The sequence below is a fragment of the Lycorma delicatula genome, chromosome 10, assembly GCF_047948215.1.
Source record: "Lycorma delicatula isolate Av1 chromosome 10, ASM4794821v1, whole genome shotgun sequence".
NCBI classification, from domain to species: domain Eukaryota; kingdom Metazoa; phylum Arthropoda; class Insecta; order Hemiptera; family Fulgoridae; genus Lycorma; species Lycorma delicatula.
Genome location: NC_134464.1, coordinates 81,846,716 through 81,863,640, shown reverse-complemented (window position 1 = coordinate 81,863,640; position 16,925 = coordinate 81,846,716). Strand labels below are relative to the sequence as shown.

Genomic DNA, 16,925 nt, shown 5'->3' with positions numbered 1-16,925 from the left:
AAAGGTGTTATTTTATTCATGAATTTCTCAATTGCTACGCTTTATTTAACAATAAATACTTATATACCGGGAAATCGTTTTCGTGATAGACTATAAAATTCAATGTTATTAAAGATTGTGTTTATATTAGTGTAATAGCAAACATTAACAGTGATTTTTTTTTTTTACCAAAAAATAATAAAAAATAAATGAATTGCTGATAGTGGTAATGTGACGTAAGGCCTTATTTTAAGGCCAGCATGGACGATGACGGGGGTTCAGACCCCTTGTCAAGGCTGTCGGACCTGGCCCCCGGGTCGTCGTGCTCATCGTGGTCCGGTTCAGCTCCCGGTAGTCCGCGTGCTCTACCGCGTCGATCTTCTACACCAGATGTTGATTGGCAGGAAAGATGCGTCGAATTACAACTTGAATTGCATCGTTTCAGACATCAGGCTACGAAAGTTAGGGATATGCTCAAAGAAAAGGTAAGAAACAAAATTTCATATTATTTTATTGGTTTATATATTTATTTAAATATGTTTTTATTTAATACGCTTTAAATTATGTAAAGCATTTTGAAATTGTTTTTAATTTCTTTGTTTTTGCGTTTGGTGCATCAAATACCCTCACGTAAAATTATATTTTTTAACTTTGTCTTTATTGTAGTATTTTTGTTAGTTTTATATTCGAGAATAATAAAAAAATATTTTTTTTCCTTTCATTTATTTTAACGTAATCGAAGTTACCTCCGAAAATTTACAGTACCGAATTAAAAAAAAATTATCCAAAGTTTGTAAATTTATACAATTACTCTCCCACTCGAAATTTTGATGAAATTTGGAGTATTTTGTCGTTTCTCCACCCCCCCCCCACCCATCATAAAGGTTTACAAGTTTTTCCCCTGGAAATAACTCAAAATAGCAGGAAATATTGATGTTAACAGTAAACAGGTTGGAGAAGTAACCCAATAACCATTTATATTACCATTTTTATAATGATTTATAATTATTTATTTTTATTAATTAAATTAAGCAAACTTAGCTATCCTCGCTTCGCTCGATAATCTTGACTAATTAACAGTAATGTTTTTAGAATTTAAATAATAAATTCAGTAATTACAACAGTTATTTGCTATTTAAATAATGAAAACATTACTGTTAATTAGTCAAGCTTAGGTTAAGTTAGGTTAATTATATTTATAATTTATATCTACAATTATAAGCAATAATGCTTATATTTTTAATATGTAAATTATGTTATGGAGAATGTTTAAAATGACCGGTATGAAACAGCGTGTTCGTATATTGTTGCGTTATTTTTCAAACCTGGTTATTGTTAATATTAACAATCCATGCTATTTTGAGTTTCCATCTGAAAAACTAATAAACTTTTTGGGTGTGGAGAAACGACAAAGTACAACATTTTGAATATATCTTATTTAGAACCTAAGTCACTCCTTAAAAGTGAAATTATTTATCGAAAACGCCTTTCACCCAAGTTACATCCCTCGTATGTTACGCATTACCTGCATTCAGAATTTCATTATTTTGCTCTGTACGCATTTAATGTACTTTATTTGGAATTAATTAATTGGTGTTAGTCCAATTAAATTAAGAATCAGGAACTTGTTTCAGTAAATGTGTAGTATCTATTATGTGTGGATTAAATAAAATGAAAAAATTGAGGGCCAGTTAGGTTAAGATGAAGGTTAGATTAATTTATAAATAATTTGTAAATAGATATAAATTTTACAAAAACGTATTCAGTCAATCATGTGATCAAACCCTGAATTACAGTCTATGACTTAACCTAATTTGAAGTAAATCTAACCCTTATTCTTTACTTAATTGCACTGAAATCAATTATATAGTTCATTAATAATATGTATAAGTGAACACAGTAAAATAACGAAAGTTTTGGGTACTGCTACTTTCTCAGTTACGAGGGACGTAACTCGGCCGAAGGCGTTTCCGACGAATAATTTCATCGGTAACGAGTAATTTCGATCATAATTAAGGTACATTTCAAATTTTATCATAATCAGAGGTGAGATAGTAATTGTATACAATTACCTATAGTTTAGTTTTGATTTATCTCCATTACACGATAGAATTAAATGAAGATGTATAAAAATAATTTAATCTTTTATAAATTCTAATAACATACAGAATTTGGGTGAAAATTTAAGCGGGTACGTAAAGCTTAATTTTTTTTTAAACAAGACCACATAGTATACTACATATTACAAGGGATAAGGAGCTCCAAGTTACCCTCTTTGTACTGCCATCAGATACAAAACGAATTTCTGAACAATCCACAGGCTAAGCCGACTTTACTGAAGGCATAAACATCAAGGAAGTATATCGCTTATCCTAAATAAAATTTAAAAAACACATAATTAATTGTACGGAAAATATCGGAATTTTAATCCAAATTATTATCCAAGCCCTAACTGGCTTTTTCGGTGTCGTGGGGTTTTCCTAAGTGTCTATTCATACGTATATAGTTTACCAGAAATCTTGTGCTAAGGAAGAGATCAACTAATATAAGCGGTCCTTAACTGTAGTCAATAACATTACATCAACAAAAAAAATATTCACCGATACAGCTATCGTATATGATTAATTCGTCAACCTGTTGTGGATTTTATACTGATTGCTGTAAAACTGTCTTTTAATATGAATTATTTTTCTTATAAACGATTTTTTTATAACGAAAATATGTTAAAAGCAAATAAAAAATACGAAAAATTATTTTAGAGAAAAGTGATTTATGATTCTCCAGTTCTGTTAAAAGGTAAATATTTCATTTTACCTTCACAACATTACGTAAACCTTCGCAATATTTCATTTTAACTGCAATATACCTTATTCCCTTTTGTTCATAAACACAATGGCTATACTTACAGAACACTAGTTCATGATGTCGTCGGGCGACAAGCGACTTGAACGTTGTGCAACACAAACGAGGCCCTAACTGGATCAATGCGTACTCAACATCCACCAAGTTTTTATCAGGCCATTCTTCAAAAGTATGGCGTTAGTTTTATGTATTCCAGTATCAAGACGGCATTATTGACCGGTTTACATTTAAAAAATAAAAAATGTTTTACCGGTTTTTACAAAACGTTTGAGAATTAGATATCACGTACACTGGTTAGTTAGTACACACACACGCGCGCGCACACTCACACACCGACACACACATATATATATGTAGATGAATTTGGTATTACTTTCGCGGCGATTGTAGCTAGAATTGCTTTATTAAAGGGGAAAGTATGGTGATCAGGAATGGAGTATGGGTTCTATGTGAATCTTCGAACCTGTATAGCGGGTGGAGTATTGCTTTGCACATAGTCTGACGGCTGGCTTACCGCGCTATTAACTATCCTGAAAACACTGACAATGTACTTTCTTTTTTTTCTTGTTTAGCCTCCGGTAATTACCGTTCAGATAATACTTCAGAGGATGATATATATGAGTTTAGTCTTGTACACTCTCAGTTCGACCATTCCTGAGATGTGTGGTTAATTGAAAAACCCAACCACCAAAGAACACCGGTATCCACGATCTAGTATTCAAATCCGTGTACTTCACTAGGACTTGAACGCTGGAACTCTCGACTTCCAAATCAGCTGATTTGGGAAGATGCGTTCATCACTAGACCAACCCGAAGGGTTCACTGACAATGTACTGCATAATATGTAAGCATACGGAGCAGCTATACGAGATGTTTTCGTAAAGGAATGACTATTTAACTATTCCACCCGTCTTATCGGTCTGTCTGTCTCGCACGCAATGTGCACAGCTATACGCCGCCCGCTACACGTATTACTGTCCGGTAAGTTCATCTAGACCAAATACGTGTATGTGTATGTGCGCGCATACATTTGTGTGTCACACTTCTTTACGCCTTAAACGTATCTTAGGATTGAACCGATTTTCTTCAAATTTGGCACAAGTATTTTTATATTTAGGGTATTGTTCATATTAATTTTTTTCAAAATTCCTTTAGGGGGTGGTGGGATATCGCGAAACACCAATTTCGATTTTTTCAGAGGCATTTCTAAGAAAACTTTATTAAAGTAAATTTTTTACTTACAATGTGTACTATATAAATAATAAAAAAAGATTATTTAATAAAAAATCAACCCCCACCTCTTAAAATTAAAATATATTTTTTGTCTTTTACTCTATACATCATTGATTTTGATATTTTTCAAACATTTTTTGAAAGTTTATACTTAATATATAAAGGTGCCAAAAAATGTCTACAATTTTTTAAACTTATAGACACCGGTCCTAAAATTTAGAGAAATTTTTGAAAATTTTCCTTATCTTAGCGTTTCTTGAAGGGAACGTTAAATTTAAAGAAAACTACTTAAACAGATTTGTTAAGCTTAACCTATATATGAATATTTTCAGAAAAATCTTTCTTAAAATTTACTTCCTATCTCTAAAAATTATATGTATTCGGTTTTTTATTTTTTGCTCTTATTCTTTTAGTTTTTTTATTTAAAAAAAAAAAAAAAAAAAAACATTTTGAATATTTCTTTATTATTTAAAGGGTTATTAAAATTAAAGTAGCTGGGTAAATCTTTATTATATTCCGGATCAAAAGTGAGAAGCGATTTTTTTCATTACTTTTATAGAAGTAATACTTTGTCTTATAAAAGTTGTACTTTTATCAAGTTATACTTGACCGGCGTAGCCGGGAAAATCATGCAGTACTTGGCCAACTTTTCTTTGAAATTGGTTTCCTCAAAACGTAAAACACATAGAAAAATCTGGGAAAGAGTCCTTTTGATCGTAAAAAATTTTTATCTTGTTTTATATATTAACTACCCGGTCAGGGCTCCGCCCCCTAGACCCACATGCGTTCGTTATCCTCATGTTGTTAGAATATTAAATATTTTAAAGATATTAAAGAAAAAATAATTATTTTCTAAAAAGGATTCATTTTTGGTTTTTGTTTTAATGAATACCTTTAATATCTCTGGTATTTAAAAGCGTATAAAAATTTATTAAGATAAGTTACACACTCGGTTGATCGCATTCGGTGAGATCTCTCATTTTATAGAAAAATACATCAAGTTTGTCACCCAATCGATATGTTTGTCACTTTGATTCGATATGGCTTAGATTAGTAATACGACATATATCCCACCTGAAGTCGATTTTATTCCAGACTGTAGACAGCAAGTCGGGCGTTACCTTTGCAGCTGCAGCGTTAATTTGTAGTTTTAGCTCAACAAGATCAGTTGGTGGTGAATAAACCTGATCTTTAATGAAACTCCACAAGAAAAAATCTAGCGGAATGAAACTGTGGAGCGAGGTGGCCATGCGATTGGACGGACCTTCATGATTATTGGGAATCGAATATAAAAAAAGTCGGAATTTTAGGCAGTAATGAGGTGGTGCTCCGTCTTGCTGATAGTAATGGTTCCATCTTCTTCATCATCGTCTAACTGAGGAATTATAAAATTTAAAGCATGTCCAGATAAATGATGCCATCTATTGTTGCGTTGTGGAAAAATAATGGGTCGTACAAGCTTTGCTTGTTTAGGACACAAAAAAATTTACTTTAGGTTTATCACTAAGTTGCAGCAATGTTCCATGAGGGTTTTCGCTATCCTATATTCGACAGTTATGGGTGTTCACTTTGCCACTGATGTGAAACGTAGACTCATCACTAAAAATTGCATTGTCAAATGTATCGGTTTGCAATTCTATCCATAATCTCCACAAAACTGCAGCCGAGCAATTTTGTCATCTGTAATGTGTTGAACCACGATTAGTTTGTACGCGCCAAACAGTCGGTTGTGGAATGCTAGTCTCAAGTGATGCACGTCGTGTTGTTGATTTCTTTTAACTACGTGCAAAGCTCTGAATTGTACCAAAGCAGCTTTGTTGCGTGGACGTTCTAGTGATTTTGTATGTTTAATAAAACAATCTTGTCTCGCCGAAATTTTAGAGCCAAGACTAAATTGTATGCCTACTTGGATGCTCACTACCGTACTCTCTACGAGAATATCGTTGAACTGTAGTTGCTGGCTACAAATCGTGAAACCAAAACACACAGCAAACACGCTCCGCACCAGAATATATATATCCATTTTTAACAACACTGATGTCAGCGCTGATGGCCGAATTCGGCACTAATGAACTTCGTGATTCAAAACTTGTGTTTCCCTTTGAAATGAGATCTCAAATGAATTTGTAATATATCTAAATAGTTTTTTGTATGCGTTTAAGTTGGGAAGTCCTTTTTGAATCGCCTGATATTTTACGGACAAATTTTTTAGGGAATATCAATTTTTTTTTTGTCAATTCACTTTGATCGTTAATTTATTTTTCTCTGGATAATTGTAATTGTACCTACCGGGTTGGGTCTATTGATGAACGCATCTTCCCAAATCAGCTGATTTGGAAGTCGAGAGTTCCAGTGTTCAAGTCTTAGTAAAGGCAGTTACTGTTATGCGGATTTGAAAACTAGATCGTGGATACCGGTGTTCTTTGGTAGTTGGGTTTCAATTAACCACACATCTCAGGAATAGTCGAACTGAAACTGTACAAGACTACACTTCATTTACACTCAAAAAACACGAAGTTATACTTTAACGGTAATTCTCGGAAGCTAAACAGGAAAAATAAAGATAATTGTAATGGTAAAAACCCAACAGATCATCTTTTCAGAAATTATACGTAGCGTTTTGTAATTCTTTATTTATAATCTGGTGCAATTTGTATTTTATTAAAAAAAGACTATAAAACAGTTTTTATGATCTTTTATCTTACGAGAAAAAATAATATCCAATTTCTGTACCTAACATTTTCAGAATTTTAATTTTTTGGTACCCCTTCCCAAGAAAATAAGACAAGTGTAATATTAATAGTATGCGGAAAACTGATTAAAGTACAAGGATAAAATTTTATGATACTTTTATTACTAGCGAGCTTTATATTTTGTATTAAGCGCACTGCGTGCCCGTGAACAAAAGCTTTATTCCAGTCAATAATTTGGAGGGATAGGAAAGTAACGGTTGGTAGGATGACGGGTGGGGCAAGGGCGAGTACGTGTATGTGGTGCCGGTGGAAGGTGCGTAGAGGAAACTGCTGGAGCTGTTAAATGACAGCTCACCTCTTATCGTCTATGTCTGTTCTGTACGCATCGTAAATGCGCTCGTTTTATAGCCAGATTGAATGAACATCATCAGTATAAGCAGTGATGCCAACCGAAAAATATTTTAAAACTTTCCCAATTCTTTCTTTTTTTTTATATATATATATTTTTTACTTTTATATATTTTTTTACTTTAACATTTTATGTGTTTTTTAGTTCATTTTTAGATTTTCGTAATTTTCTTTTATGTTACATAAAAGTTTTATTGATATCGTGCTACATTTATTTTCTGTATAATATTTACAGTTGATTTATTTTTTAAACGAAAATAATTATTAACTATCTAGATTCATTTTTTAATTTTACTTAGGTTATACAAGTATATTGTTTTTAAGATGGTATTAAACTAATTAGTACTATTAGATATAGATGATTATTCATTTGATAAACCCGAAATTTGAGACGAAATGGTAGTTTTTCATACGTTACAAAAATTACCACTTATTATTATTATTGTATAAAAACTTGTAGTTTATCAGGTGATTTCGTTCAAAAATAATAATTCTTTTTAACAGAATAATGTTACGATATCTAGAACATACCAAAATATATAAATTAGATAGATATTTTCATCGTGTAAGACCATCTGAGTGGCTGGCTAATTAAACTTTGAATTAAAAAGAAAAGAATCAAAATATTAAAAATAATAGATTTAGAAAACGAACTCTTCCTGTAGCTTAAGTTATCCTTTCTACTCGGAGAAAATCTAGTAGAAGATAAAACTACAACCAAATTAATGTAAATAGGTTGTTGAATATCAACAGAAAAACTGAAAATAATAAGATACAAAATAAAATGAAAAAGTACAAATAAAAAATAAAAAATAAATAATACAATGAAACGACCTTTTTTTTCTATTTTCAGTTCATAGATTTAAAAGGTAAATTATGTAATCAGTTCATGTATATTTATTTCACCTTTATTACGTGCAATATTTACCATTAGAGTTCAATCTTTTTCAATAAAATTCTGTATTCATTCCACTTAATAAGTAACAAATAAAAATTTATTTTTTGGTTAATTTTATTTCATGTACTTCGTTATCATTAGTTAATTATCTAACTTTTTACTGTATTACAACATGATCGGCATCCTTCTTTTAGTATTAAAATTTTGTGACGTAGCAAATAATGTTCTCGAATGATTGATTGACATTGTTACCCATAATTTTTATAGTTTTGAAGCAGTGCCCATAAAAAAGAAAATGTTTAAATTGACCCGAAACTATTTTTTTTTTTTTTTGTCTTCAGTCATTTGACTGGTTTGATGCAGCTCTCCAAGATTCCCTATCTAATGCTAGTCGTTTCATTTCAGTATACCCCCTACATCCTACATCCCTAACAATTTGTTTTACGTATTCCAAACGTGGCCTGCCTACACAATATTTCCCTTCTACCTGTCCTTCCAGTATTAAAGCGACTATTCCAGGATGCCTCAGTATGTGGCCTATAAGTCTGTCTCTTCTTTTAACTATATTTTTCCAAATGCTTCTTTCTTCATATATTTGCCGCAATACCTCTTCATTTGTCACTTTATCCACCCATCTGATTTTTAACATTCTCAGATACTCCGATTGGAAGTTTCACTTCCATATAAAGCGACACTCCAAACATACACTTTCAAAAATCTTTTCCTGACATTTAAATTAATTTTTGATGCAAACAAATTATATTTCTTACTGAAGGCTCGTTTAGCTTGTGCTATTCGGCATTTTATATCGCTCCTGCTTCGTCCATCTTTAGTAATTCTACTTCCCAAATAACAAAATTCTTCTACCTCCATAATCTTTTCTCCTCCTATTTTCACATTCAGTGGTCCATCTTTGTTATTTCTACTACATTTCATTACTTATGTTTTGTTTTTGTTTATTTTCATGCGATAGTTCTTGCGTAGGACTTCATCTATGCCGTTCATTGTTTTTTCTAAATCCTTTTTACTCTCGGCTAGAATTACTATTTCATCAGCAAATCGTAGCATCTTTATCTTTTCACCTTGTACTGCTACTCTGAATCTAAATTGTTCTTTAACATCATTAACTGCTAGTTCCATGTAAAGATTAAAAATTAACGGAGATAGGAAACATCCTTGTCGGACTCCCTTTCTTATTACGGCTTCATTCTTATGTTCTTCAATTGTTACTGTTGGTGTTTGGTTCCTGTACATGTTAGCAATTGTTCTTCTATCTCTGTATTTGAACCTTACTTTTTTAAAATGCTGAACATTTTATTCCAGTCTACGTTATCGAATGCCTTTTCTAGGTCTATAAACGCCAAGTATGTTGGTTTGTTTTTCTTTAATCTTCCTTCTACTATTAATCTGAGGCCTAAAATTGCTTCCCTTGTCCCTATACTTTTCCTGAAACCAAATTGGTCTTCTCCTAACACTTCCTCCACTCTCCTCTCAATTCTTCTGTATAGAATTCTAGTTAAGATTTTGGATGCATGACTAGTTAAACTAATTGTTCTGTATTCTTCACATTTATCCACCCCTGCTTTCTGTGGTATCATTACTATAACACTTTTTTTGAAGTCTGACGGAAATTCTCCTTTTTCATAAATATTACACACCAGTTTGTATAATCTATCAATCGCTTCCTCACCTGCACTGCGCAGTAATTCTACAGGTATTCCGTCTATTCCAGGAGCCTTTCTGCCATTTAAATCTTTTAATGCTCTCTTAAATTCAGATCTCAGTATTGCCGAAACTATTAAAACTTCAAAACTGATTTTTTTTACACCAACACCTTTCCTTCATACCAGATCACATTTTGGATTTTACCGAAACTAAAATAGTATATCGAACTAGTTCGAACCTGGCGGTACTTCAAAAATCTGATTTTCTCTACAAACTTGATCTTTTGGGAGCATTAGGAAACCAGCTAACACCTGTTGGTGTTCATAAAAGTCTAATTTTGACTTTTTAACACCCTTCAGTTTACAACATGAAAACCTTGAAAACGTACCCTAAAAAAAACAAAATCGTTCCTATGAATCGATTCGCTTGAAAATCAATAGAGCGCTTTTCTTCTACTAGGTTTACATCATTTTATCAAGTTTCATCAAAATCGGTTAAAAACTGTACGCCCAGTAGAACGTAAAAAAGCTGAAAACGTACCCAAAAATCCGGTTTTTTGGCTCTTAATTCCGGTTCCTGCGAACCGATTTGTTAAAAAATCAATAGGGCCTATTTATCAATAGGTTTATGTCACCCCACCATGTTTCTCCAAAATAGGTTTTGATTTGCGTCCGGTAGAGCAAACCAAAAAAATCTTATACATAATTACATACGTATGTATATAAACATTGTAGAATTGTGTTCAGGAGACTCCAAAACGTACAGAAAAGTTGGTACCCCTCCCATGACACCACCTTAGAAAATCTGACGGGATGCGATTTTTACAAATTCTTTGGAAATTCATTATAAGCACTTAAATCTGTCAAACTATTAAATAATATATTATATTATTAAAAATATTTTCATACCAATTAGAATTAGTTAGAAGAAGATATAAAAAACCAACCTGTGTGATTCTGTCTTGAACTCTGATATTAAAAATTTTAAAGGTCCAGCAAAACTTTAAAACCTAACCCACAGCAATTTTTAATCCAGCATCGAGGTCGCAAATCAATCTATCAATAAAAACTCTCCATATTTTTAATATTTGTATTCTTATTTGCTTTATATTTAATTCAATTTTTTTTTTCAACTAAGATCTGCTAATATATGTAAACTAAGTTCATAAATTATCTAATATACATAGTGGAAAAATATCCTTTGATTTCGGGAAGTTTGCTGTTAAGCGGACTTAACGTAATACTCAAATTACCTTTCGTTGTATATTATTCTTATTTTATTAATATATTTTACAATATTTTATTAAATTTTGATTTTTCAGCATTTCGTAAAATTGTGTTTAACGTCTGATATTTTTGTCATTAAGATTTCTTTATAAATATTACCTTTTACGTGATTGAGTTGAATAGTTTTGATTAGTTAATTCAGGATTAGTGAAAAACCTTTTAATTATTTTTTTTTTTTTGTTTGGAAGATTTGTTGTTTTTGTTTATATATTAATGGAAATATTCACCTGTGTATAATCAATTACAGGTTTTCAATTCACCATTTTTTTTTAATTTCACCAACTAAAGTGTCACAATATTTTTTTCTTAATTATTTTAGATGATTGGAGATTATCGTAAAAAAAGACAGTTTGGGTGTATATTTTCAAAATTAAAAAAAAAATTTCTTTCATATAATTTAAAAGTAGTTTGATTTTTACTATTTTTTTAATTATTTAAGAAATCAGTTACCAGTGTGAAATTTAGTAATACTTTCCTGTAAGAATATTCTTATTAATATTCATTAAGGTACTTATTGTACTTCAATTTTAACGACGTAAGTCTTTAAGGGATTATTTTTTATTTAAACTTCCCTTAGATCACGTGATCATTATTTGGTGGCCGATGAAATCAGTATTCACATATTATTTTAATCATAATTTATAGACTTACATGACGTTTTTTCGTTTTTAATATGTATTACAGTAAAAAAGTTACACGTTTTTCTAATTTTAAATTAAAAAATATTTTTGTATTAAATCTGTAGTTGGCGCAAATGAGTTTGTTTTGATTTTAATAAATCGTTCTGGGTCCTACAACAGTTAAGTTAATAAAATTTATTTATCTCGTATTTTGATGATTTTATGGCATTTTTTTTCATTATTGAAAAGTTAGTTTTTCTGCCATTTTGGGGTGTTACACTTAATTAAAAAAATTAATATTTATAAATGTTATGCAGTTTAACAAACTCACTTTTTTTTTGGCTTCAGTCGTTTGACTGGTTTGATTCTACGTCCCTAACAATTTTTTTTCGTTCCTTTTTTTTAACCACCTATCGGTAACCGGTAACCGCCTGTAAGACGTTGCCTCGGCTAGCCCCAAGTGACGCGGCGGCGACTAACCACCTACCCTTTATCTTGTCCACCCTTTTGGACGTCCCATCGGGATTCCTCCCGGTTCATTGAAGCAAATCCTTAACAATTTGTTTTACTTATTCCAAACGTTGTCTGCCTGCACAATTTTTGCCTTCTACCAATACCAAAGCGACTATTCTAGGATGCCTTAAGATTTGGCCTTTAAGTCTGTCTCTTCTTTTAACTATATTTTTCCAATCGCTTCTTTCTTCATCGATTTTCCGCAGCACCTCTTCATTTGTCACTATATCCATCCGTATGATTCATTCTCCTACAACATCGCAATTCAAAAGCTTCTAATCCTTTCTTCTCAGGTAATCCGATCGTCCAAGTTTCACTTCCTTATAAAGCTGCGCTCCAAACATATACGTTAAAGTATTCTTTTCTGATGTTTAAATTAATTTTTGTTGTAAGAAAAATAAATTTCTGACTGAAGTCTCGTTTTGCCTGTACTATTTGGCATTTTATATTCCTCCTGCTTCGTCCATCTTTAGTAATTTTACTTCCTAAACAACAAAATTCTCCTACCTCCACAGTCTTTTCTCTCATATTTTTATATTCAATGCTCCATCTACTTTATTTCTACTACATTTCATCACTTTCAATTTGTTCTTGTTTATTTTTTGAATGCGGTAGTTCTTCATCAATGTCATTCGTTGTTTCTTTTAATTATTTTTTACTGTCTCTTAGAATTACTGTTGTTCTTTTGTTATTGAGTTTGGACAAGCTCACATTCGTGCGTTTGAACTAACGTGAAGCGTACACCGTTATTGCATAATGATTATTAAAAAATTTTAATTTTGAAGCGAACCGTTTGCGTACTTTTGTAATTTTGTAACGATCCTTAATCCGAATCCGAAATCAAAATCGTAGGCAAAAAGTGTTTACACACGTACATACGTAATTGAATTCAACTACGAACTGCTCTTTTGTTGAAAAAAGTATTTAACGGGTTGCAAGATAAGTAATATCAGAGATAGAAATTCAGTTATATAATAAATTAAGTGTTAAACATAGGTCTAAAGACAATGGTTTACATCACATGTTTTTGCTAAGAGTGATTAAGGGCGGTAACCGCAGAATTAGTGGGACATTTTAACCGAATAGAATGGATGCTGCCTTCTAATGCAAAAACGACCTCAGACATTTAACTTAGATGTTACAATATAACCGAATAATAATTAACTTTTACTGTAATTTACAACCCAAATTACCAAATTAAATCGAGCGATTCCTGTAATTGTCGTAGTTGAGTAAGTAACTAATCACCTACCGATTGTAAAAACTATTACTGTTCTAGATTTATACTTTTAATTTTTTATTTAATTTATATTTTTTCCCCGGGGAATATATCAAGAATAGCTAGCTAGCTATATTAAAAGGGAAAGTATAATGATCATGTCAAAAATGGAGTATCGTGTTTGTATTTACTTATGTGTGTGACGCTGCTTTTGCTCGTTTATTTCAGGATTGACCAAACCGATTTTCTTCAAATTTATTTCAAATATTTCTGTGGTTGTGGGTGGGGGGGTATTGATCATATTAATTTTTTTTCAATATCCTTTAAGGCGGGATATCGCGAAAAAATCAATTTCGATTTTCTTCAGAGCCGGTTTAGATATACTTTTTTTAAGTTTTATCTACAATGCATAGGGATCGGCAGAAAAAGCGGAATAGTTTTGCATCAGACTGTACGTCTCGCGTATCTGAGAGGGGAGAACCGGACCAATGACACTGTACGGCTTGCTCAGTTCAGTAGGAATGGATTCCTGGAACGAACCATATGTGCATTCGTTGTAGAGACATCAGTGGTTGGTTTTCAATTAACCACTCATCTCAGAAATGGTCGACCTGAGACTGTACAATATTACACACTTCATTTACATTCATACATATCATTCTCATTTATCCTCTGTAATAATATTTTACGGTGGTTCCGGAGGCTAAAACGGAAAAAGATAGTCTTTGTGATAAAGTAAATATATCATTTATAAGTCTAAATATCAGGTGGATTTCATTTACATATTGATGTGTTTCCATTTATTTATTTAGCTCAGTGGGAAACCACTTCACTTCTTAAATTATCCTGGCATATATTTTTACTCATGAGAACGGTTGTTTTGAGAGTTGATTTTCATTTCATGCCAATTAATCTAAAATCAGTCTATTATAAGCTGTGACATATGTGTTTAGCTTTAGAGGTACTGATTGGAAATTTCATTGACGCTTTTATTCGATTCACGTCTGCTTTTCGCGCGTTTTTTGGGTAAGAATTTCCAGTGTATATCTCTGGTTACGGGTACATAAGGTACTTATTTTATGAGACTGTTGTTACGAATTATTTATTATTTAACGATTGGAGAATACAAAGCCTTACTGGAACTTTTCAGATACTTGAAGATTGATTTTTTGCGTTTTTAATCCCTTTTTTATCGAGATTTTGAGTAATAAAAAAAAAAGATGGGGGTTGAATTATTTTAAATTCAACCTGAGTTTGGTTTAACATTTATTTGGGTACTTTTATTTTTCAGAATTATTGTAGGAAATTAGGTCATGTTTTCGAATTAAAATTTTTATCAACCATCTTTTATGTAATAAAAAATACTTTAAATACCTCATTTTTTTTTTTTTTGTTAAAAACGATGGGAAACCACAGTTTGTAGTATGAATGTGTTTCTTGCTGTTTGTTTTATTAAAAACCTAAATATTTAGAAAAATTCACATAATGTTATAAGATTTGAAACTATTTAAATGAAATTAACTTGTAAGATTTTTTATAATTTGCATTAAACATGGTTCAATTATTCATTCATTTTTCACCATCTACCAGTTCGAATATCATTAGCTTATTGATTAAATCAATGTTTTCAATTCATTTATCAATGCTTCGGGTGTATTCAGGAGTAGGTTGGTTTCCTTTCTGTGTCATCTCTCGGAACCGGTCAATGTAATATTCATATTTATTATAATAAATTTTATGATTTTAAACTTGAGTTATGAATAAGTATTTTTGTTTATTATAGGAATTTATAGTGGAAATGTATTTGTAGGTATATTATTTTTCAGTTACTTGTAACTCGTATTGATTCAAAGGAAAGTTATATTTATTTTTTAATTTACTTTTGATTAATTTTTTCTTCGTTAAAGGAAGTTAACAACTTTTTTCTTTCACTCTACAATTTTTTCAGTTTTATTTTTATGTGGTTTTCCCCCCATTTTTTCATTACGAATAATATAAATTTTTACTTTTGTACTTCGTATTTTTGTTACAAAGACAAAAAAGCTATTGAACGATTGGATTCGTTTTTTCTTTTCCAGTTTATTTTCTGTTTTTGAAGTATAGATAATTGAGCCATTTGTTTTTTGTTATTTCATTTTTTATTTTTATTATTAATCCCTTTTTTCATTAGCTGAATAAAATTATTAAGTATTTCTTTTATTTATAGTATTTTGTCTGATAGCTTTTCGGTCGGTTCTAATTACTATATTATTTTGTTTGTATAATCTTTATGATTCTTTCAAATGTTTACTTTTCTTGTTAATTTTTGTTTTTCATTTATTTCTTTTCGTTTTATTTTATAATTAATCTTCTTTTGATTTTAACTTTTTTTTCCTTCCCTCTTATATTTTTTCTTGTAGTCTTCATCCCTCTCAAATTCATTAATTTTATATTTCTCATCTATTTCGTTATAATAATGAATTAATTACTAAGTACAAAATAAAAGATATACTGTGAATAAGGGATCTAAAACGTTCTATTTTTTATCAAATGTACTCAAGATTTTTTCATGATTTATAAATTGTCCATTCAAGTAAACTTGTGGAACATCTTATCAGCATACTAATCGATAAAAGATCTTACGGTTTAGTAAATGAAAAAAAAATAAGGAGTTTAAACAATAGATTGTATCAAGGATCAATTTTATCCCTTTTATCGTTTAATGTTTATGTTTCATCTTCCATAAATGACAGCAAAAATATTTTCCTACTCTTGTTGTTAATACTGATAAACGATCTTTTACCAAGCAAATATCTAAAAAAAAAAAAATGGAGGTGTTCATCCAAATATGAGTAAAACAAATATTCTTATTACAATGCAAAAAATGATGATGATTATTGAAAATAATGATAAAAAACCGTTAAAAAATAATTAAATAAGATCTAACGGCAGACAATCATTGCGATTGTTGAACAATCATCATTACTAGATACTAATATTTATAAAATGAACAAATAATAATAATAAAATATTAATTAACCGATGAAAAATTCATTTGAAACGCTATTCGTACAGCGTTTAGAATGAAAATTTCATCCATTTTTATAGAATGAAATTTAAAACAACTCTTGACCGAAAGGTAAAGTATATTGGCTTAGGTAATCGTATCTGATCGATCAGGTGATTAGGCAATTTGTTCCGAAACTTTCAGTCCTTTAGTTTTTTGTTAAGGTAACTTTATCTTTTCGATTAGAATTGCCTAAATTGTTTTTATTTTATAAAAAACTGATATAAATAGACGTTTTTTCGGCTTTTTCTAAGTATTATTTATTATTAATTCTTTTAGTTTATCATTTATTAATCAATTTTTTTTACTTTATAATGATGATTCATTCATTCATTCCTTAACGAAATAGCTTCTGTTATTTTTATGGAAAATTCTGAGTTCAAATCCCGGTTTGTATTTGCATAAGTTTTAAAGTTTCATTCACCATTAACTATAATCGTCAACCTATTTTTATTGGCAGAAGTAAAAGATCTTTTAATAATCTATTTGGCTATTTAATTTCA

The 16,925-nt window shown here is 30.6% G+C and overlaps 1 protein-coding gene across 1 annotated transcript in view; it reads left to right on the top strand.

Moving 5' to 3' along the window:
* Positions 1-207: 207 nt before the first annotated feature.
* LOC142331148 (uncharacterized protein CG43867) overlaps positions 208-16,925 on the top strand; it is a 514,685-nt gene continuing 497,967 nt past the window's right edge. Inside the window, exon 1 of the mRNA XM_075376851.1 lies at positions 208-464. Coding sequence (XP_075232966.1) covers positions 240-464 — 225 coding nt within the window. The 5' untranslated portion in view covers positions 208-239. The remainder of the gene's footprint in view (positions 465-16,925) is intronic.